Source organism: Daktulosphaira vitifoliae, unplaced genomic scaffold (assembly GCF_025091365.1).
Source record: "Daktulosphaira vitifoliae isolate Bord-2020 unplaced genomic scaffold, ASM2509136v1 Scaffold_1, whole genome shotgun sequence".
NCBI lineage: Eukaryota > Metazoa > Arthropoda > Insecta > Hemiptera > Phylloxeridae > Daktulosphaira > Daktulosphaira vitifoliae.
The window spans coordinates 65112293-65137357 of record NW_026099572.1 but is presented as its reverse complement, the minus strand read 5'-3'; the positions used below and the strand labels follow the sequence as shown (position 1 = coordinate 65137357).

General features: G+C 23.4%; 3 protein-coding genes across 8 annotated transcripts in view; 1 reads left to right on the top strand and 2 right to left on the bottom strand.

The window, feature by feature from the left end:
* The window catches only part of LOC126896272 (uncharacterized), a 30244-nt gene extending 12865 nt beyond the window's left edge, over window positions 1-17379 (top strand). Inside the window, exons 2-4 of the mRNA XM_050668922.1 lie at window positions 6565-6644; window positions 16293-16529; window positions 17225-17379. Coding sequence (XP_050524879.1) covers window positions 6612-6644; window positions 16293-16529; window positions 17225-17377 — 423 coding nt within the window. The 5' untranslated portion in view covers window positions 6565-6611 and the 3' untranslated portion in view covers window positions 17378-17379. The remainder of the gene's footprint in view (window positions 1-6564; window positions 6645-16292; window positions 16530-17224) is intronic.
* Window positions 17380-18540: 1161 nt separating this feature from the next.
* Window positions 18541-21946, bottom strand: LOC126896268 (39S ribosomal protein L13, mitochondrial). Of its 2 annotated transcripts, XR_007701808.1 has the most exons (6): window positions 21775-21946; window positions 21520-21643; window positions 21056-21210; window positions 19976-20233; window positions 19035-19613; window positions 18541-18953 (listed from the first exon to the last, which is right to left on the bottom strand). XR_007701808.1 is itself a non-coding variant. In XM_050668917.1 (5 exons), the coding sequence occupies exons 1-4, from the start codon at window positions 21796-21798 to the stop codon at window positions 19991-19993; spliced, it is 546 nt and encodes a 181-aa protein (XP_050524874.1). In that variant the 5' UTR covers window positions 21799-21946; the 3' UTR covers window positions 18541-19613; window positions 19976-19990. The 2 variants fall into 2 exon arrangements, 1 of the variants encoding a protein (XP_050524874.1); XM_050668917.1 differs by having other exon boundaries at window positions 18541-19613.
* A 1703-nt stretch (window positions 21947-23649) lies between these two features.
* The window catches only part of LOC126896239 (protein split ends), a 37729-nt gene continuing 36313 nt past the window's right edge, over window positions 23650-25065 (bottom strand). For all 5 annotated transcript variants that reach the window (XM_050668857.1, XM_050668856.1, XM_050668855.1 and 2 more), the window contains one exon: window positions 23650-25059. In XM_050668857.1, coding sequence (XP_050524814.1) covers window positions 24931-25059 — 129 coding nt within the window. In that variant the 3' untranslated portion in view covers window positions 23650-24930. The remainder of the gene's footprint in view (window positions 25060-25065) is intronic.

Here is a 25065-nt window from a genome sequence, read left to right as displayed (position 1 = left end):
ATTGTAAGTTTCGATTACTTATTGTAGAAAAGCGCATTTCGATCAAACGTTTTACATTTTCATTGTTCTGAACGAATAGAGCAGACAGTACGATATGTATATATGTATTCGATGAACACAACCGAAGGAATGAAACCTAAACTTATTTTAACCAACAGACGAAGACACAATCAATTCATTCAATATGATTTCAGTCAGACATTATCTTCGGGTTTATGACAATTAACAATATTCAGTAAAATAAGTAACTAACTAGATTAGGTATCGTGTGAGTAAAACCAATACATGTATGTATAATCGGAAATCTATCGACACGCCTCTTAGGAGATTTGGATATGTGTTAATCGAAAATGAAAGTCTCAGTACTTGCGATAACACGTACTGAAATTCAATTAAGACATGTATTTTTGACAGTTTAAGCTCCCCGTGAAAATTGCATACATTTTTTTAACTGCATTGCACGTCAAGGAAGTAATAACTAAATTATACATTGTAAGGTTACACATTACGTGATTGAAATTGCAATCACAATATAATCGCAAAATAAATGCTATCTGTTGGCAAATTAAAATAATTATTAAATAATTCAATGTTTTTTTACATCTAACATACCTGTTATTCAACAAATCTACTGACAAATAAAATAACTTTTGATCAATTTTTTCAAAATGATTATTACCTAGACTTGCGAATCATGTTTTTAGCATTTCTTATTTTGCTTAATTTTTATAACTGATACAATTTCAAATAATTTTGATAATATATTTTCCATACTATTCAATTGTCAATAATTCGTTCGAAACAGATAATCAAAATTTACATGAAAAGTATTTTCAAAACAAAAAAGGTAATACACCCTCTCTCCCCCTCCCTCTCCTCGAAATTATTTTCTAGTCGCGCCACTGATTTCAAATATGACTCAAGAAATATATGTAATTGAGTTTAGCAAAAAACAAATATATTTCCAAAATTATTTCACTCCACTCATGATTAATTATGATAAACAGATTATTCTGTATAAAATATGTCGGGAGTATTCACTAAATCAATTTAAAAATATGAATCTTGAAAGATTACCACTTATAAGTGGTTTAAAAATGATACCATTGAGTTTTCATATTTGCCATACGATGTTAAGTTGTGAAACTTTTATAGTGAAAGACATACGAGGTAAACAACATCTACGAATTTTAAAAATGACACTTATACTTCAGCAGTGTACTTTCGCGACAGTGATCCCTTCTCTCGATGAACGAGTATTATCAACCATTATAATTTTATCAGTGCATAACTTTATAATAATAATAATCATAATAATAATATTAAAATCTTTTTAGTCACGATTTTTCTGGGATATTATACTGTTAGATGTTAGTAAACTATGTTTGTTCCCATAACACATACACATACAGTCGCTTTCTATTTAATGGACAATATGGTTCGTCATTATTATTATTATTATACGAAAAAAATATTAACAAGAAAATGAACAATAATAATAATAATGTACTATGTCTACTATATTTTTCCTGGATTACCAAACAATCAAAAGCCCTAAATATTATGCGGTATGCAGGTAATTTTACTTATTATGAAAACCAGTTTTTTACAAAATTATCGGGCAGATTTTTAAACAGACGTAATGGGAAATTATGCTAACAAGCAATTTTTTATTATCATTTGATCCATAGAAAATCTATTGAATTTAACAAAGAAATTCTTACAATTTTCAATACGTCGTATTAAACATTTTATATCTTTTATATACGTAACATTAATACATATAAAATATATGAAATCAAATAAAAGTTATGAAATAAAAAATTGCCAAAATAATCTTGAAATTTATTTTTCAACAAATGAAATAAAGACTTTACTTTGAAACATTTATCGGATAAATTAATACGTACTTATTGTGTAACAGATACGTAAATATTTACTGATATTTATCTAACAATACTTTTCTAACTAGACCTAAAAATTGGTTGTAAACATAATTTAAGTATAAATGTTTATAATTTTAATAAAATACATTAGTTATTTGTTTTCATATTTTAACTACTTCAAGAACATTATTAACTATAATCAACATTTTCTTAGGTAAATATAGATAAACAAAATTAATTATGTAGTTTTAAGGTCCATACTGTAAATAATGGCTTTATATTATTATTATTATTATTATATTTACAACGCACTTTAGAATATTAAAAGAGTATTACGAGTATTATTATTAAAAAAAAAAATGTTTTTAATATCCTTACCAAGTACAGAATGTACTAACTCAATGACTATCCGATTTCTTTTTAATAAATATTTCAAAATCAATACTCCCAAACATAGTGATAAAACTTGCTTATAAAAATTATTATAATCAAGGAAAATCCATAGAAGATACTTCATTGTATTTTGTAAATAAGTAAAAAATATATAAAATATAGATTTTACAGCAGTCAGTTTTTTATTATTTTAAAACCGGTTTTATATATGTATATGAGAATTGAGTGTTATTGTATAATATTAAATCAGCTCAAACACATTCATTATATTATTTGAATGAAGAAAGTTATGAAAAAAAATAGTTATTTAATAATGATAAAAAACGTAGTCTAGTTTAAATATTTTATTTGTGCAATAAACTAGACTATGATTAATTACATAGAGACAATATAAACAAGATATTTAAAATAGTTCCCTGCAAGCTTTTATTCTAATTAAATATAATAATAAGATGAAAAAGAGTCAAATAAAACATTTGAATTTTAAAAATTGTTATCTATAATGTTAGTTTTTATTAGAGAATATTTTGCTTAATTTAAGTGATTGAAAAACCAAGGTTTAAATGATAAGAGATTTTTTTAGAAAGAAACTGTAATCATCTCAAGTCGTTCGAATAAATGAAATTAAGTTAATTTTAAGTTAATTTTTCTTACTAGAAAAATACACGTAATGAATTGCTTTATTACCAAAGTTTCTAAAAATGTTTCAACTAGAAAACTAGAATGCAAAAATTTAGGTCAAGATGATAATATTACTATAAAAAAGAAAAAAATTACTATTCTTAGTGATCAACTAGAAATTTTTATTTATTATTTGTTTATTTAATTATATTCTTGTTTTCGCTTATATCAATCAAATCGATGTTCCGATCACGCGAAACTTTTAAATTGGGGATGGTAAAAATACATTCAAATCTTTAAATGGTTCTACTCTAAATTTTTAAAATCTTGTAGTATTAAATGAGAAATTTGTATTTTGTTTAACTCTAAAGTTACATTACAAAAGAGAAAACACAAAAATTGACATTTTATAAGTAAAATTTAAACACATTAAAGATTACTGCCAGTTATTACTTGATATACTTAATAGCTTTGACATATGACTAAACTATACAATATCATATGTGAATTATAATGTTAAACGAGTTTAAAAGGTTCTTTCTTTTTATCATTCGATATTATGTTATAAGAGTAAAACATTTAACTGGATTTTGTTTCAACCAGTAAACACTCGTTAGTAAAATATAATTTATTATCTCTTTTAGAATAACACATTTTGATTTTTCGTTAATTTGATTCCCTAAAAACGTTGTATAATGTGTTTTATACACGATCATTAAATTTATTTTTATATGATTTATATTTATAATGTATGTATCATATAAATTAATAGATAATTTCTAGTTCGCACTAAACTCAATTATTTCTATTTCACAAATCTAAAAATAATTAAAATGCAAATCATTTTTATTTCAAAAGTTTCTTAAACAAAATTTTCCCCAAAAAATGTTATATATCGTAAATTTCAAGAAAAAAAAACAAAATCATACTGTTCATTTATATATTTAAATATTAAAATAAAATAAAAATTAGTTGAAACTCAAAAATATTTCGCAATATATTATTTTGATTTCGGTGCCACTGACATGCTGAGGCACAACAAAATTAGACATATTCCGATTGCATCCAAAAAACAACTGGTAAATAAAATCAAACGTAGAGAATAATTGAATATATTACACTTGTTAATATTGTAATGTAAGATTTTGTAACTGTAAAGATAATATGTAAAATAAAACGTATAATTAATTTCTTAATTAAGTTGTGCACAGCCAGTACAAGTTTCAAATTGAAGTGCCAAATTAAAAATGTATTGACTTAGAAATAATTTGCCCACTTAGCAAAAACAACGCAATGAAGTCTAATATAAAATTTTATTTTGTATCCCGACTATTTTAATTATGTTAAAATATAACAATTTTATGTCATTCTTATTGAAAGAACATTAATTTTAAGTCGTTTCAACAAGCAAAATGGATTAAAAATAATTAAACTGAACTATTTCTATTACTTTATAATTATTATATTCCGGAAATATGTCTGAAAACTTATGAAAATATTCCAAAAAATATTAAAAATTCAAATAATATTATTCATTTTAAGAGAAAGTAAAAAATTTACTACCCTTTTAAATCAAAATTTTAAATGAAAAATACGCCACTAGTTCTTACTTTATTTTAACCCGTTTTAAAATGTTTTGTGTTTATTTTTATCTACTATCAAAAAACTAAGTAAAATTAATTTTTTTTTTATGTAAATTTTGTGTTGTAGAAAATAAGCGCATAGTAATTAATAATTTACTCGTTCTTTGAACTAAAATTTCATATTATTATCACAACCTTGGGTTATTTTGAAAGCTATAACCCCAATATTTACATATAAATAAATATTTATTCATTTATTTATATTTAAAATAAATATTACAACTATGCGATTCAAAATTTAAAGTTGAAGTATGTATTACACATGTTTTGTATTTATAATAGTATTATTTTATCCTGAAAAGGAAATAGAACAAACTTTAAATATTGGTTTGCATTTATTAAATATTCCCATACGATTTAAGTTTAAATAGTTCTCCGAGGACATGGCCTAGGCATAAGTATTCTCGTTACTCCGTTTATGTGGACACATAAGTCGTTTCAAAACTTATATCACGTGCACTTTAACTAAATGAGAAATTTATCGTAGTGCAATACATCCAAATAAGTTATAGCTTTTATATTGAAACTAAAACTCGTGACTACTCAAATATTCTATTTATCAAAACTTGAATCATCAACATTAGTATTGGTAACCGATAAGNATATTATTCATTTTAAGAGAAAGTAAAAAATTTACTACCCTTTTAAATCAAAATTTTAAATGAAAAATACGCCACTAGTTCTTACTTTATTTTAACCCGTTTTAAAATGTTTTGTGTTTATTTTTATCTACTATCAAAAAACTAAGTAAAATTAATTTTTTTTTTATGTAAATTTTGTGTTTTTAAATAAAATTATCTAATATTCTTGAAAACTATTTTAAATTTAATTCAAACTTATATTTTAGTTTAATAATAAAAAATAATTACATACTAAACCATGAATTGGGAATTTACGTTTAATTAAAATTTCGTCAATAAATACACTATTTAATTATAAATATAAAAAGATATATTGTTTTGTATGCTGTTGGAGTTGAAAAACATGATTGTATTTTAAGTAAAATATTTTAAAAACAGATCGCAATTTACTTAACTATACAGTAAGTTGATAGTTACAACAACAAATAGTAACACTATTAAAGTGCGATATTCTTTATTTTATCAGAGAGAAATTAAATAATGTGTAAGGTTTTAGCTTTCAGAGTTGTAATTAATTTCAAAATTATATCATCTCAAATGACAATTATTTATTTTAATTGCAAATAGACTGAACATGTTCAGATGAACATTACTGTGCTAATTACAAAAACTTTTATTATTGTAATTTTTTAAGAAATATTAAAGTATCCAATATCTCATAGTGTTTTATGTATGAATAATAAACGGAAAACTTTTTTTAATTGTAATATTTTATTTTCTCCATAAATACAATTAGTCGGTAAAAAAAAACTAAACAATAAATTGTAATTAAATATTTTTAATGGAACAACGGAGTAAGAGATTGATGAAGACAAAATGATAAAAATGTATTCTTGAAAATATAGAGCACCATTATTATTAATTAATTTTTTTAGCTCAATTTACATTTGAACACAAATGTACAATTTTTATTAAAAATTATAAAAACCGTTTACAACATGAATTAGTCTTGTTTTCTAAAGTCAATGTTCGATGATAGGTTGTCATTTAGTCTTGTTCTTCAGTGATAAAAATTATCATTGAAAATATTAACCGATTTTGTTATGCATATAAATTAAAATATAAACTAATTCATGCCTTAGGACCCACTTAGCTAACGGGTGTATGATATTTGTGTCCCCCCCAGCTGTTTTTGCTTTGCCGAGTTGAAGGTCTTGTAAATGGCCTTGTGGTATCTGTTCTTCTGATGTACACATAAACACATTGTCACTTCACAAACGTCTTCTATAATGTTGTTTTTCTCATCATTTTTTCAATTCAAATGTATTCTTTATATTAAATAAGTTTTATAATTTATTTTCAAATTACTTAATACTTTTACATTAGTGAATTAAATTTTTCCGTTAATATTATTTGATTTTATTTTTCTTATGATCGCAGATAACACAACATAGCTACAAAAAGTATTGTCAGATTCAGTCTTCGAAATGATTGCATTATTAAGTACCACCGCCATTTCTGTAAGTACACAATAAAGAGTTATCATTATTATCTACAGTGTATTTAAAGTCAACTTTCAAACTGAAAGTTTCAATATTGGGTATAAATGAATAAATATTATTTACTTTTTAATTTAAATAATTAAAAAACAAAACATAAATTGAAAATTCTTTTAAATCAAATTTTTATTAAAAATATCGTAGTGTGAGTGCAAGAGGGCCGTATCTCTAAAAAGTCGTTTCGGGATAGACGATTTCAAAGTTTCGACTTCCAGAAGTTCATTGTTTTGGACTTTATACGATAAGTATAATATATTGAGTTGGAGTCAAATTTTATACCAGTTGATTTCGTATTTAATATGAGAATAATATACTACAATGAATTATATCGAAATATCATTAATTATAATAAGACCTCCTGTGCTGTATGATGCAAATTGTAGCTTAGAAAAATTCTATATATTTGTACCGTTTTTATACATTTTTTAATTGTTTTAATTTTCTACGCACATCTTTGAACTACATCACTTTTTTCACGTTAGAAAAAATAAACATTCTATTAAAATAATTATAAAATTAAATTAATATTTAAGGATTTTCAAAAATTTCATAAAACAATTTTTTAGAAACCTAAAAATGTTGATATAAACAAAAAAAAAGTAATCTTTCAAAATAAATTTAACTTTTTCAAATTTTTTAGATTTATCACAAAAATTTTGACTTTCTTAGAAAAATATTTAAAAAATATTAACACTGAGTATTGTTGTAATTTTAACTTATTTAGAGAATTTAATTATATTTTATTATTTTCTAGTACTAGTAACAGATAAATACTTTATTATAGTATAATAAAAATCCGATTTAAATATAATAAATAATATGTACAAATTATAAAAATTTAGTCGTAAGTATTTAATATTTATATTAAATACTATGACATAGAAAAAACATTCAATTATAATATAAAAACTAAAGTAACCTTTTTTAATATACCTTGTAATTTTCAACGTAGGTTATTACAGTATTACTTTTGATACGATATAGTTTTATGATTGGTACCTGAACACACTGACACAGTCAAAAATAACTTCACGAAGATCCATCCCGTTTGTTACATTAAGTAACTTATAATAACTCTTACACGGAAAAATATCCTAATTGTTGTTCGTGTTTACAAACTATTTTGACTTTAATAACCGTATTCTATTAATTAATTAATTTGAAACTTTGATAAACTTATTTAAACAATATAATTTTCATTAAAGGACTCATATTACAAGTGAAATTATTCTATTCGACCAATACCTAATGACGTCGAATAAATCTTTGATTTCATGTTATCTTATTGCCACCGTCTTGAAATGCACAAAAACTATTGTATAAATTATCACATTTCAAATGTATTCTTCTTTTTGCGTTTCATGCGATTTTGCACTTAAAAAATCATTTGTCTTTTATTTCAAAGGTACTCATCGAAATAGGATGTAACAAAGCAGTTGGAGACGAGCTCGTTCGACCATAATATTGTTGTTTGTTTAATTCTTCATTAATTTGTATTATTCATAAGTCTTTGAATAATAATTTTCATCCCTTAATTTTATTCCTTGGTAAACGCTCAAATATTGCTAAAGTTGCTGTTTAATTTTTGTTTTACTCATCAAATTTTTGAATAAAATAGTATTATACATAAAAACCCTAGTGAACACACAAAAAACTATTTACTAAGTATAAATTGTAATAATTCTTATATTTACATTTTTTTTTTTTTGTTTACCGGTCATAACAGATCATAAAAGATCATTTATAAATCGGTTTTTGAACGTACGAAAGCTAAAATTTTATTCTAATTTAAACAGACAATGTTTGTCATCACAAATAAATTTACCTTTCTGGCATCTCGATTGTGTCTAAATTGATTAAATTCCACTATATCAATGAAAACATTTTTAAAAGATTTTTCTTCCATGTACTCGAATAAAAGCTCCGGAACAATAATACATTTAATTTATCTCGTTCTATTATTGCTAGACTGTGAAAATAATTTTAAAGCAATAATTATCATTATTAATTTTTTTGCTCTGGCATCCGACTATTTTTAATAAAGAAAGCGATTCAATTTTTTTTTCTAATGAATAATTGTCATATTTCGTGTCACATTGTAAATAAGGCTAATATTGTATCGTTGAAAACACCCAAGTACGGAAGTTATAACCGCTGAAAATAACAAGGCATTCTGGTATGTTGTTCAATGGCCTCGAGATAGACCTCTATTCGGATGCACATGAAATGATTACTACTGCCGATGAAGACAATGATGCAGTGTCGATAGCTGTGAAAAATAATAATTTGCTATGATGTATGATAGGTAGTAGTCCTACAAACATACCATAGGTATCATTATATTACGGTACAATCGTGCACCGCCTTAGCCTTGCCATGATCGCTCATGTTAGTTTTTTAGATGTGGAAGATTATTTATTTTCCAATGTTTAATCTGACAATTTCCGTTTAATTTTCTTAGTATTTTCCAACCAATGCACACGATACAAAACAAGTACGAAAAATCTCTTAACTTATAATTAAAACTATTAGATAGTAATCCAATGTTCAAACTACAACAATTTTTGGAGGACTTTAACGTCGAAACGTCATACTAGATGAAAAAATAATGTCTATTATTAAATACATGTAATAATAATAAATTAAAAAATACAATTGCTAAAAAGTCTTTTTTTTTATAAATAAAAGCCCAATGTAAACAGCAGCATTCTTTTCAACAAGAAAATTCAGTTCTTCAAAAACAGAAAATTATATTTTTTTAATAAACGTAACCAACGTACTAAAAAAGTATTCATTCACTATTGACATGACGTTATTGAGCATACGTTTAACAATAAATTTACTGTATAAGAATTAAAACTACGGTTTCAATTTAAAAAATAATTAAATTGACCGTCTTGTAGATCCTTAGCATGAAGTTTGCTAAATAAAATAAAATATTTGCATCATATTTCATTAAATTCATTTGAAACATTCTTGAAAAACAAAAACAGTCGTTCTTAAAATATTTATATAATTTGATAATATTATTATAGAAAATGTTTAATTTAACTGCTAAATATACTAATAACATCAAAAAACAACACTTGACCCAAGTGAAAGTTATTTTGAAGTTTGAAATTTTTCAATAAGCCCTGCTTGGCATAATTTTTAAAAGTCAATTGATTGTCAAATATCATGGTAGTCTCAAAATAATCGTCGGAAAAGCAAGATTCAAAAGTTATGATAAAACTCACGGCTGTCGTTTTACAAATAAAAACAAATTACTGTTTCCAGAAAAGTTCAGTACCACTCAACAAGTTGACACATTACTCAAACAAGTAATTACTTTAAAATTAAATTTCGTCGAGTCATCAATGTACTCTATAATTTCTCAAATTGTTTTAGAACTACAACGCTATTTGAAATCATTTATTTAATATTTATCCAAAGTTGCGAGCTCAGTCGTATTATATGTGTGTAATTGCATACCACCGAATACATCAATTGTATAACTGAGGCTCTTAAAATTACCATCGTCTAGGATCAAATAACAGAAACTATATGTATGTTGTAACTGATCCAACTATTAGTTAGTGTACAATAATCCTGCAATAGGTACTTTGTTCAATGTATAGCTGTTACGTCTTTGAGAACCTTTTTGTGTATACTTAATTAATCCTCGAGGCATATATTTCATATGAAATTATTTTCAATTAAAAATAATAATACGTGTCAAGTAACAATTTAAAATGAATATTATAATAATTGTTTTTGAATAATAATCAATTCCCAAACAATAATTATTTGGAAACGCGTTCCTAGAGTACCTTAAGTAAACTTAAATTGAAATTAATTTTACTATATACTACAAAATTTTTTCATTTTTTCTAAAGCTAAGATTTATCATAGCATACTTAATTAGAGAAGATTAATTTCTTCTTATACCTAAAAATTAAAATTTTCTTATAAAAGTTTCTTACTTTAAAGCTTTAAGGGAAAATAAAAATTAAGGGATTGAGATAATAGATCATAAAAAATATTTGTTTTATGTGTGACTAAATGATATTCAAAAATAGTTGTTGCCAAACCCCACTTAGCGCCACTTGTTCTATCAGCTTAATTATATTTATAATGTCTGCATTGCACATTAAATATTAAAATATTTCTACTTTTAATAATTGACAACGATCAGTAACACTATGCAAATGTTCTAATATTTAGAAAGGAAATAATTCAGTTAAAATACTTGATATACAATGTATTCGTCACACCGTCTGTTTAAATCTCAATGTCATATAAACAAATGTAAAATGCACACCTACTTTGTCTACACAAAAGAACAGTTTTAAATTTAATTTTTTATGAATTGTTACTTGATATTAACATAAATATTTCGATACCATTTTAAATAACATTGTTTGAGAATAAGATTTCTTCATGGAGATAAAAATCGATATTGCATGCTCATCTTGAACAAGTATATCTACTTAGACTTAGTATTCTTGCCCAATAGTAAGACAACTTGTAAAACTAGATTTTTGATGATGACACCACACAAACCAACTAGGAAAAGTTATTTATGAAGACACAGTGGTCACCAACAACAATAATATGTGCTACGATGATAATTATAATACAATTTAACACCTGATTGTGGTTGTAACAATTGTTATAATTCTTATGAAATCATCTTACTTCAAATAATTTAGCTTCTGGCAATGTTATACGTGTATAAATGGAGTTAAGATTTAGATTTAAGAATTTATCTGGTTTTTAGTTTGATTGGTAAAAATACAATGTTTACATTAATAAAATCACAATTTCACATGATAAATGACATAATTTTCATATGTAATATTACACTTGAAAAACTTAAAAACTCAAATTTTATTCAAACAAAAAGTATATATTGAATTACTAGTTGATAATTTTTTACTAAAATAAAATTATCAGTGTATAAAAATAAACTTTATATTATATATTGTGTACTCTTAAGGTTTCCTTTCAGAGTTCATGAAACTCATACAATTAGTTTCGTATGATTTGTTTACTCAATGGATTTTATCGAAATTTCAATGTCGTTGATATTTTGTTAGATAATATTGTTTGACTCGACTTTTCAAAGATTTATAACAAAGGAACACTTCCTCATTTGAATTTCTATGCTATAGTTACTAAGAAGTAATATCGTTTTTCTCCTCTTGACCGAGTGTTCTAATATTTATTCAATGCTTTAAGACTTATCGAAATGGGTTGGGTTCATAAATAATAAATACTTTCAAACCCGAATTTTTTTTCTCCTGATTAAATTTTTTTGTTATTTATATATGCTAAGTGTCGTAACTATGGGTGTATTAAGTAATATTTGCGCTTAGTCAATAAACTATTTTATTTAGCTAAGACACCATTTATTTGGCCTGATGTTATGACAATTCAATTTCGTTCTACTAAAAAGTTTGAAAATACAAGATTTTTAGAATATTTTATGCGACCATAGTTAAGTACACAAATGTATGTATATGTAGTATAGTACTAAAATTCTTTAAGGTGTTGTTGTTTTAATTTCTACATTAACATTTCATAAAAATTTACTTTTTAAATACTCCGTAATAATAAGAGTACAAAATTATATGCATTTATAAATTTTGATAAGTCATTCCAAACACACCATTAACCAGTACAAAACTTTTATTAAATGCCCTTAGAACTTATCAATACGTTGTTATTGATATTATAGTATTGAAAAAATTATCTCCCCTAAAACGAAAAATTTTTCTAAGCTACTATATAATCCTACGACAAAGTTGCACAAACTTCAAACTTCAAATTGACAAATGTCATAGTATACTGAACACATAATATCATTCGTAAACATTTAATAAAATATAATTGAAATAAGTGCTAGATAATTACAACGAACATATTTAATGGTGTACTCAAATAGTTATTTAGTAAAATATATTTTTTTTACTTTATAATTGGAAATCACTTTTTTAAAAACTGTGTCAAGAAAAAGAAATTAAAAAAATACATGTAGTAGTAACTCTGCATGTATCACAAGTGTGTACAGTAAATTCCACGTTTCTTCAGATCTTTATAATGTTGAGATTTCATTAATCTCCTATTTTATATTAAATATTCATAGTTTTTTATCTGTGATACACAATTTTTATTTTATTTTTCATAACAATCTTAAAATTCTATAACTTTAAAAAAACAAGTATATTCGAAGCCTTATAACTTATGTTATTTGTATTTTCATGTAGATTACTTTTATTTTTAAAATAATTATATATATCTATGATACAAAATATAAATATAACACAAAAAAAAATAATAATTTTACCTATATTATAAGCTTGAAATTTGAGGAAATTGTTTTTCGAATCAAGTTTCTATAGTGCTGCCTATATACCCATAAAAAGCTTCTATAATAATACGGCTAAAAATAAAAATAAAATCAACATTTTAGATCTGCCTAAGGATTATACAGTAGTGTAATTACACCATTGGATGTAGACATCCTTGTTAAATAACTTTTCAAATATATGTAGCAATTTATTGTATTTGATTTGTCGTCACACCAAAGTCTTTATAACTATGGCCTGAATTTATATCGAAGAATATTGGAAAATATGCATATAACATACAAAAAATATGTGTTTGTATTAGTATAAATGTATCTTCTATGTAATAATGCAAATATATGGAGTTTTTTTTTCTTTTTTACTGATATACGTCAAAATATGAAAACAAAAGTTATTTATATTATCCAACGTAATTTACTAATTTTATTAATAATTTATATGGCCAAATTAGTAAATCATGGTGGGAAACCTGTATATAGAATCTATACATTAAGAAACGTCAACATTTTTAATAAAAATTATTTTACCTAGATAACTGAAGAATATGCATTTATATAAAAATCTGAGCCTTATTTATTACTATCATCTACAAAATATCAAATTCAATATCCGGTATTTAAATAGAAATATTTTCAATTGACATATACTCTATAGCAGAGTTTCTTAAAGTGTGGTCCGCGGACCCCCAGGGGTCCGCGAGCACATATCAGGGTTAGGTCTTTAAAACTGTAGGTCTTTAGATGGGGTCCGTGATTCATTTGACTTTGAGAACCTCTGCTCTATAGTAAACTTGTAATTCTCAGTAATTTTATCAATAATTACCACGAATATCAAATCCTCACTCACACTAAATTTTAATATTTTGATNGAGCACATATCAGGGTTAGGTCTTTAAAACTGTAGGTCTTTAGATGGGGGTCCGTGATTCATTTGACTTTGAGAACCTCTGCTCTATAGTAAACTTGTAATTCTCAGTAATTTTATCAATAATTTCCACGAATATCAAATCCTCACTCACACTAAATTTTAATATTTTGATATTTTTAAGGATATGATTAATTTCTTATTAAATACTTCGACCTACCTACATAACAAGTTGATAAAAATAAGGTGAAACTTATATCACAGAATAAAAATAATGGACATTTATAGAAATGTACACAAAACAATTTAGGGAGATGATTAGAAATAGTCTGTCATTTTTATGTAGGGAATTCAGTGTGACCACTTTTCAACACTAAAATTGTGTAAACCTTTTTCTAAATTTAACAAAACAATTTTAATCAAGATGTTTATATTTTTAAACAATACTATACTATAATTAGTTTAATAATAAAAATACAATAAATAATAACGATATATATTCAATAAAATTATATATTTTAAAAAAATGGATGAAAGATTTTATAAAAATTTTCATTGATACATATTTCATTTTATATCATTTTTTATATTGTACTTTTGGACACAAAAAAAAATAAACTAGCATAAAAATGAAGTTTCAAAATCAACATATACATTCATTACATCAAATATATAATAATTACAATTTATAATATTAAAATATAATAAAAATTTAGTCTAATGCAAAATTAACTTTTTCAAACGATCTAAAACGTGTAAATTAATTAAACTATCAAGCTTTTTATGTTTTAGCTCCTTTTGAGCTCTTTAACAATATCTTCAGATTTCTATTAAGTAAAATTAACAAAACTTTTTACAATTAGTGACAAATTAGGAGATAAATGTATGTCACACATTTCAGAATTTAAGTTAAAAGATACTTATTAACTTAAAAATGCAACCTGTTTCTAAAGTTAGCACTTTTTTTTATATGAATTTCACTTCATTTCTTAATTTTTAATTTAATTCTGAGAGTAAGTAAAGAAGAATTTGAATTGATGGACTATCCTGAATTTTATCTCTTTCAACGTGATAGTACTAGAAAAATTACCTAAATATATTTAATAATTATTTTTTGATTAATGGATGATTATTGTTCATATTCTTGAATATTTTTAAATAAAATGAAAATATTACACTTAAATTAAATTAATGTAAAAGAAAAATTTGTATATTTTACCTTCCAGAGGATTTGACAAATTTATTGGAGTGATATTCCCTTCACATACATTAAGTGCATCTTGTAAATCAGTATAATTAATTTTTATGATTTTAAAATAGTTTAAATTCAACTTAAATAATAAAAAATTATACACCTGATTAATACTTACGAAACTCTGTAAGGACAGCATGAGTAAGAAGTCTAGATTTTTCCGCATATGAACACTTATTGAAATGAACATTACAAACCACATAACATTTATTCAAAATATCATTCATTGATTTGTCTAACAAATCATTTCAACCATAATTCTGTAACCATTCTTTATTTTTTTGAATAAAATAAAGATTTATTAAGATACAAATATTATTTTTATTAATCACCCTTAAAAAAACTTAGGAAAATCCATTGACATTTTAAACATCTTACAATTATTGTTTTAGAGGTCAATTTTTTAATTTCATAAATCACAAAAATAAACCAGATTACTAATTATTATATAAAAGATAATGCCAAATAAATAAAATAAAAATAAAATAGTAAAATAAACCGATTAAAAGTGCGCTAGTTTTTGTCACGATAGCAAAAATATTAATACCAAATACCTACAATAAAATGGCTGCCACTTTTTGTTTACATTTGTTGTACAAAAATAAAATTTTTAAAAAATTGTTCTTTTATTTAAAAAATTGACTATTATACACAAGAAACTTACTGCTATTCCATGTAATTGTTCAATTGAGATGTGAATGTATTGTTTCATGTATGAAAAACTTCATTTAAAAGTATATATATACATATTGTATATTTTTCTCTAAACTCTTACAATATGCAAATAATCTTGCACTATTCTTTACATTTAAATTTAAAATATTATATTTCTGATTACAAAGAGTTTGTTCATATCATTTCTTAATTTCTTGTATTTCCTTACTTTAAATGTTTTTTTTTCTCCAGAAAACATTAACATATTTTTTTAAGAAGCGATCGTTTATTTAAAAAAATTAATGCAAAATAATATTTTTATGTTAAAATATATTTTGTGAAATACACATGTAAATAAAGCAAATTAATTAAAATAATTTATTGTTTAATTTACTGATTTGAACAAAGGACAATTTTATTATTAAAATTAAATAAGTATTGCTTCATTTTTTTTATTTAAATAAATATAATTGAAATTATTATTTGCAGTATTTTTACCTAATTAACTTGGTATCATCCATATCTGTGCCGACCGGCAAGGATACTCCCATCGAACCTGCAGTTATACAACCCAAAATTCTTCCAATACCTGGAAACAATTTACAGCCACCAGCACCCGTACACGAATATACTGAAGAACGACCAGAACCTCCACCTTTGGATCCATCCTTTGTACCAATTCCATATGATTATATTGAATATCTCTCACCTAGAAGAATACTATTGGTAAAAAATAACACAAGCATTTATTAGAAGTGCGAATTAGAATAAAAATACATACTTTATATTTGCAGTTGTAATGTATTTTTAAAATTATTTTCTTATAATGATCATATTAAAGAATAAATATTTAGTCTGCTGATAAATAAAAATTAAATACTAAACTCGACTCAAAATATTATTGCATAATATTAATTACAATTTTTATTGTCTGAATTATTAACTTTATATAAGTTATAAAATTTAATATTTTAACAAATTATTAAAACTTGTTCATTAATTAGTTATTCAAACAATTTTTTTTGAAAATTATTTATCTAATAATATTCAAATAGATTTAAATTTCTATTAACCTTTATAAGTTATCCTCCAAAAAATATTCAATAAATAATTTTTGTTTATAGAAATTTAAAATTGGTTTTAGAAATAATAAAAACTTATTTAAATGATTATTATAAGCTCTTTTTACCATCAAATTGGTGAAATTTATTAATAAAATTGTAATTAATGCATTATTTATTACTAGAGAGCAGAATTATTTGCATTTATAAATTTTGTTAAGTTATTCCAAACATATTAGCATCCAGCACAAATTTGTATTAATAGATTTGAAAACTTAGTAATGTGATTTATTATTAGATGTAAGGCTATTACTTAGATGGATTAATGTAAAATAATTTTTATTATAAACTTCATTATAGGTTCCAATGAAAATTAAGATCCAAAGGCCGTATTCTAAATATGAAAAATATCTTCTCTCAGCTCCAAAGTATCAAAGGTTAATGAAAAACGACAATTTAAGGCGAAAGTATTACTCAACTTTACAAGAACAAAACGAAATACCAGATAATTAATTTAATAAATTATTAAACTGCATATGAAGCATCCTTAATAATAATATTGAACATATTTGCCATGTTTTATACAATTTATAAGTTAGATATGGATTACAGAATGTAATGTAAAATCTTTTTTTTTTCAACTAATGATATACTTACAATTATTTGTTTTATAAATAATGTATTTTTGTATTATATAAACTTGTGTAGAGGTAATAATATAATAACTATAGTTTTTAGAGTGTAGTTATATATACATTTTATATGTTTTTAATGACAAATGTTAAATTTATTAGAATTAAAGAACACAAAAATATTGAAACTTATTAATTTTTATAATTGATTCTTCAAATAACAAATCACAAGAGCAATTAATTAAATCATAAGTTAAAGTTTTAAATACATAAAATTTACATACAATTTGAGATGAATTCAACATTTAAAAATTGGCTATTAGATCTGAATGTTCTTGTAACTTTTGATTAAGTTATTATGATAATATATGCCCAAAGAAAAATGAAATAAATTAAGTATAGTTTTACATTCTACATTATTAATAATTATAAGTGAAAATTAGGACAATTAAAAAATTAGCCCATAATTAACCTAATTTTTTACAACCTTTTAAAAGATTTTACAACTTCGTAATGGGTATTCGTACAATTGATTTATTTGAAAAGGTTAATAAATTTTAATTTTAATTTTAATCTAAAAATTATTTTAAATTTCAGCCTTTACAGTTCTAAAGTTTTAAAAATATATATTTACAGACTAGTATTCGGTGTATTTTATCAAAAAAAATTATAGATTTCTTTTCATACTAACTATCAATCAAAATATAAACAATACGTAAATAATAATAAATATATTAAATTCCTTTGAATTACATCGCAATAAACACATTTAAATTATTATCAGAATACTCGATACAAAATTCACCATTAATCCTTTGAATAAAATTCAAATTCATTATTACATTATTATATTTTTATTTATCAACATTAGATAGGTAATACTTATATATTTCTTTCCAAGATGATTTGAAATTTCAAAAAAATGACTTATAAAAAACAAATAAAATTTAACACCCCGAGACTAGATTTTGCTAGTAAATTAATATTAAACACTAACATATATTTTTAATATATTTAGTGCTTTAATTTTTATAAAAAACTATATAAGATCTTAATAAATTTTTTTAATTTGCTCTACAATACTATAACAAATTTTTGCTCAAGTGTGTTAATATTTTTAATAATAAACAATAATTCAAACTAAGAATACATTTTGAATGCATGATTTATAACAAATAAGTAATATTCTAAAAGAAACATTATAAACTAAAACATAAAATTTAAAAATAAAAATATGAACAAATTTTACAGAAATTTGTTTTAAAAACATATTTTTTTTACTTAATATTTTGGGTTTTAACATCAATCATATGCTCGTTTACAAGACTTTAAATAATTACAATGATAGTTCACTAGTGTTAATCGAATAATTTAGTTTTAATGATATTAATAAACTTGCTTTGAAAGATTTCTTGATCTGTATTTGTTTTATAAATTCCGATTATTTTATATTGACTCTTAAAAATTAATTTTTTGGTATGGTTGGTTTAATGTTTTATTATGTATTACCTTTGTTAGTGGAAGAAAAATTGACTTACTGTATTTTATGAAGCGTTGTAGAAGTGTTTGCGGTAGTATTTTCAGTGGATTTATTGCTACTGGTTGGTATAAGAGAGAGTGTAATTGTGTGATTACACACTTATCTATATTTTTAACGTCCGTCAGACGTGATTTAGTGTAGTTTTAGTACTAACGGTAAAATTCATTTAATTCGCATAGTATTTAACTGTTGGGCTAGTTCTAAAAAGTTCAGATGATAGTCAGAGACTTAAACAATGTAAAGATTCTAATTGTGTATACGTTCTCAATTAGCTGAATTGAATATTATTGAACTATATTCTTGGGTATTATGATTGTTTTGTATATTTTTAATAGTATGTTCCAATCAGCTCCCCGATTAAAGTAAAATAATACATTGGTGATTTTGAAGCTAGGCCCTACTTTATATTTAATTTCTTTTATATGAGGTTTCTAGGTGAATTTTTTATCAAAAGTAAATCCAAATACTCACAAACTTTGTTAGTGCGATAACAAATAACTGACACTTTCTTAAAATTAGTTATTTCACGTCTTGTTTTTTTATCTTTTATAGTGATTAAAAAAGACATTATAATAAACTACAACATAAAATATTAACATTAGAGTTCAAAAATAAAATTTATACCATAATCAATAACAGTTTAATGAATAAGAGTTTAAGTGATATGAATTATTTCATTATTTTTATGAAAATTATTATCATTATTATTATCAAAACAAATCAATCGTCTAAAACTAAATATTGAAGAAATAATTAATTAAAAATCTTCATCAATATTATTGATAAAATAATTTAAAAAATTTATCACCTTGACATTTATTTCTTGTAAATGTGTAATAAAGCATGTTTTTAAATAATAATTAGTACAAAAATAACATTAATTTAAGAAAAAAATGTATTTTTTTTATCAACTAAAAACAAAACTGAATATATACATACTAAATATATTAACAATTATTCTTTTTTTTTCAAAACATAATCCTCAGGATAATCTATAATTTTAGGATATTTTTCAATTTCCTCTGGACTATATGAATCTAAAGTTTTTGGAATAGACCGAAGCGGTCTGATCTGGTTAGTGACATTTTCCATTATTTCATTTGGTACTTTTGAATCTGGATAAATATGTAATCTTTCCATAACTACTCTTCTAAATAAATTTCCTTTCATGTGGTGATAAATTGCTTTTCTAAAAATCTATAAATGTATAAAAATTATAAGAGAAAGGAAAAGTATGATAAAGTATCAGTAAGTGTATATATAAATATGTAAGTATGTACACGACATATAACAATGATATAATTTAGTCAATTAAATGTCGTATAATTTTGATAATGATGCAAAATCTCTCACAAAAATATACAAAACAATCATAAGGTTTAAGATATATAATTATGAATCAATAATTTACAATATTGCTTAAAACAAAACACTATCACTCCTTGAATCTATACAAAATACTTGTTTAAAATAACTATTAGACGGCTTAAAAAATAGCCCAATTAATAGTATCCAAAAGTAAAATCACTATCATTAAGAAGACAATTATTTATAAATAGATAAGTTGCCAATTTCAAACAACAAAAACCTTCAATCCTATTTGGAATACCATATTTGGAGAACGTCTAGCCAATGAAATCCAAAATCTTTACTTTATGAAAATTAAAAATTTACAGTAGTTCCTAAGAAAATCAAAATTGTATCCTAAATAAATCACCCTGTATAATGTAATATAGATTTACCAATGTATTCATCTTGTAACTAAGGCATACATTAAAAAAACTAATGCAATCTGAAAATATTTTCGAGTAAGAATGCAAACAAAAATGTTGGTATTATAATCTCTTTTCAATATTTCATTATAGAATATTTTATAGTTTACAAAAATTTTAATTTTTTTATGTTTTTTTTAAATTACCATACATTAGTTTGTGTTGCTAAAAAAAGGATATAAGTAAATGCAATCTTATCATTCTAATTTTTGTTTAAATATATTGATTGATTTGAAAAACTATTTACCATTGTTGGATCTTTATCATGCAATTGCCAAGCTGGTGTCCAAGTTGCTCCACCTTGATAGCCAGTGTGATGAAAATATACACGTCTTCGCCATTCATCACCAGGAAAAGCAATCTTTTTACTATTAATAACTACAACATGATCACCAGAATCCACTAAAAATATTATTATATAATTAAAGTTAGTTTCTTTAGTAAAACATTTAAACATTTTAGTTTTTAATTAATTATTTTTTTAGTAAAATCAAACCTCTAAAAGAGTGCATTTAAAATATTGAAATTAGTGATAACAAACTCTATGAATCATAATATAAATCATCTAATAAAACTCTGTTGTATTTTTGTTTTTATTGATAATTGTTTTTAATTATATGTTGGATAAATTATGCAAATATAATATACATTTTAAGTTTGTTTGATGCATTATACATGCATCTGACTAAAAATTAAATTATCTATAACTACCATAAGGATGATAAATTGGTTTGTGAAGTCCTTTTAGATATTTTTCAATAGTTGCTGCACATTCCAAAGGGTTTTGCCAAGTAGCATCAAATAAATGCCAACAGCGAGCAAATGTATTCCATTGCTGAAAAAAAAAATAGCTATATATAGCGATTTCAATCATACTTAAATTTATTAATAATATTCAAACAAAAATTTGATTAATTTTAAAAGTAGAAACTTAATTTTACTGAAGCATACTATATGTAAATTTACCTTAACTCTTCCCAATTCAGCCATTAAAAAATGTTTAAAAATATATCTAATTAAGAAATAATTTCATATGATTATCTAAAATTATATTATAATTGATAAATTTACAAGGTATGAATTGTACTTAGTATCATGAAATAATATTGTCGGCAATTTCGAAAACAGACATGCATTATTTTTAGTGATAACTTTATCTGTACTATTAACTAATCAAAAAATGTAGATTATCTAAAGATAACAACATTACCACGGAAATTCATTATTTCCAATTGACAATTGTTACGAATTGATTTTGACAATCGTACAGTTAATACTAGCTCTCTAATATATCTGTCTGTAGGAATATTATAAACACAGGAATCAAACACAATAAACTAATTACCTAAAAACTTTTTTTAAACAAATTTTTGTACAGAACTCTGACAAGTTTCTGGGTCAACTCCTCATAATTCCGACACTAATAAAGGTCTAAAATATAGTTTAGAAGTCGGTACTATTTATATATTTTAATTCAAAACCTAGTTTATCAAACTTCTTACAACTCCTACGTTACTCAATTATGTAAGACTATCAGTAGTCAGAACTGGATCTATCTACAAATAAAATAAGTAATGTTGCTCGCAAAAAATCATCCTTATAAATGTTTAGTATTTAAAAATATACTTCCTGAAGTTACGTGAATGGTTTTTTCATAGAAGGTTTATACATAAAGAAAAATTAAACTGCTCCATCTAAGTGTATTTTAGAAATGTTATTATTTTCGCCATAGTGAATTTTACCCACATCCATGTGCAAACCATATTTTAATCAAATTTAATTACACTTCCGTCGCACTAGTTATAAATTTTTATAAATTTGCTAATTTCATAACGGGGCTCATAAGGTAATCCACAGCAAGTTTACACAGTTAATATTTTACAAAATATCAATGTTTTATAACAAACAGCAAAATCAATTCAGGGATTCATAAGGGCTAATGTATACAATATCATAATCGTACACACGATGTGCGGATGTCTCGTTAAGAACTTTCAATGGGCTACCAACACGGGAACATTAGACGCCTGTGAAATTTCGTGAACGTTTATCGACACCAAAATTTTACCACGAGATTGTGCAATTAATGATATCTAATATTGCCGACGATGATTCCTAAGAATTCATAGTACTAAAGTTTTAATTTTCATCAAAATTTCTACAACATCAATATCACTTTTTACTCCTTTAAGTGTAATTTAGATACTGGAAAAAGAAGATATTACAATTTTAGTTTTCATGATCACCTTCAGATATTTTTAATTTTTTGATAGTTAAATAGATTTCACTTTCATTGATTGAATAAAGATTCGTTAAAATTTAGTACAAATCTGTATTGTAACATGTTGAAATCAAGTACCAAAGGTTTTCAAATAAGTAAACTATGGTAGAATACTATTTTTTACATAAAATTTTGTAAATATTTAAGTAAAAACCATTTTAATAATTAGTTGTATGTATAAATTGCTCACATTTCAACAATTGTAGTATAACAATAGTTTACATTTTAACTCATATCTGACCCTTGTTATCGTGTGAACATTTTAGAAGTCAATAATTCTTAGGTAATAAATTCAAATTTTTCTATTTTAAGTAAAATTATAATTATAATTTCTTTCGGTTAAAAATAAGCACTAAATAATTAAATCATCTTAAAAATTTCAATAGAATGAAATTGTTTTAGTATAAAAAGATTATAACCATGTTCATTGTATAATCTGATTTGCTAATAAATACAATTTGAATTTAGGATAAATAATACTAATAAATAAACTCATTAGTAATATTCTAGACAATTTGGATAGAAAATTAAATATTGAAGTATTATTTAAAGCCATTAACTAACTTTGCTAGTATAATATATTATTTTTAAATAATAATATAACGATACACATATATTAAACAAAACATGTTTATTTTTCTAAACAGTGAGTTTTTCTTTATTATTATCATTATTATTATTTAATATTCCATAATGATAACTAATAGAAATAAAATTTAAATACATATCTTATACACATGTTACATTTAAAAAATTATAATACAATCAAATTATAACAGTGAACCTTAATGCAGAGATCACAGCCAAAGAACAATATTACATATATATAAATATATATATATATATATTTATTATGTTTTGTTTAATACATACTAAAGAGGGCAATTTACAATGCAATATGTTTAATGGATCTAAAAACTTAATATAATATTCACACAAAATAAAAAATAAAATCTAACATGTAAATTAAATTAATTATATATTTATATATAGTAAAAGTATGCTATACATACTTACATTGTAAGAACATCTATGATATTACTATTATCATTTTGACTGCAATTAGAAATTAGTTGAGCAAAACGCATTTAAACAGTAGAATACTATTTAATATTATATACATAAGTGTAAAGATTATTTTTTTTTTTGTTTTCCTATTTTTACTTTGTTTTATTATATGTAATGTATGAATTATACATAAAGGTAAATATTTTGTAGTTATTTTTCTCAACAAGTTTTTTCATAATATATTAACACGAAAACTCGTACAAGAAATATTATTCTATATAAGTACATTAAACATATTACCAAATAATACTGTCAATTTTTAAATTAATAAACTTTAATTACAATAATAAACACACATTGTTTTCTGTTACTTAAATTACCTTTTGGCTGTTCAAAATATTTCAACAACATTACATTAATTTTTTAAGTCTACCTTATTTTCTACAAATAAATAAATAATAATAGTAATAATTATAATAATTATATAATAATAATAATAATAATAATAAAAAATCGAGATAAAAAAAGTTAGAATTTTTGAAAAATAAATAACAAAAATTTTAAATAAAAAAACAATTTTTACTCCTAAATATTTTGTACAGTAAATTTTGTTTTTACAGGATTTTCAATATTTACAAGAAAACATCTTAAATTATGGTAACCAATTTGAAATCATTAGCATTATATTTCAATAACAAATTGTTAATGCGTAAAAAAATAATAATAAAACTGTTAACAATATCATTAAATTTCTTAATGATTTTTTTTTTAACTAAATATAATTTGTGCACCTAATGTGCTAGAAGAAACAATTTGTACTCATTATAAATTATTTACACTGTTGCTATGACAATTATTAGATGTGCCATAGATGCTATTTGTTTCAATACAGAAGGATTAGCTGTTGATAGAACACTGTTGATATAGTCACAAGGTGGGAACATATGTACAATATATGCATTCTGAAA

Excerpts from the sequence above, each read along its gene's own strand:
- LOC126896268 (XM_050668917.1), bottom strand. The coding sequence starts at position 21,798 with ATGGCTGAATTGGGAAGAGTTAAG. Across the intron at positions 21,644-21,774 it reads CTGAATTGGGAAGAGTTAAG|CAATGGAATACATTTGCTCG; the intron begins GTAAATTTACAT and ends TTTTTTTTTCAG. Across the intron at positions 21,211-21,519 it reads ACCAATTTATCATCCTTATG|TGGATTCTGGTGATCATGTT; the intron begins GTAGTTATAGAT and ends TAATATTTTTAG.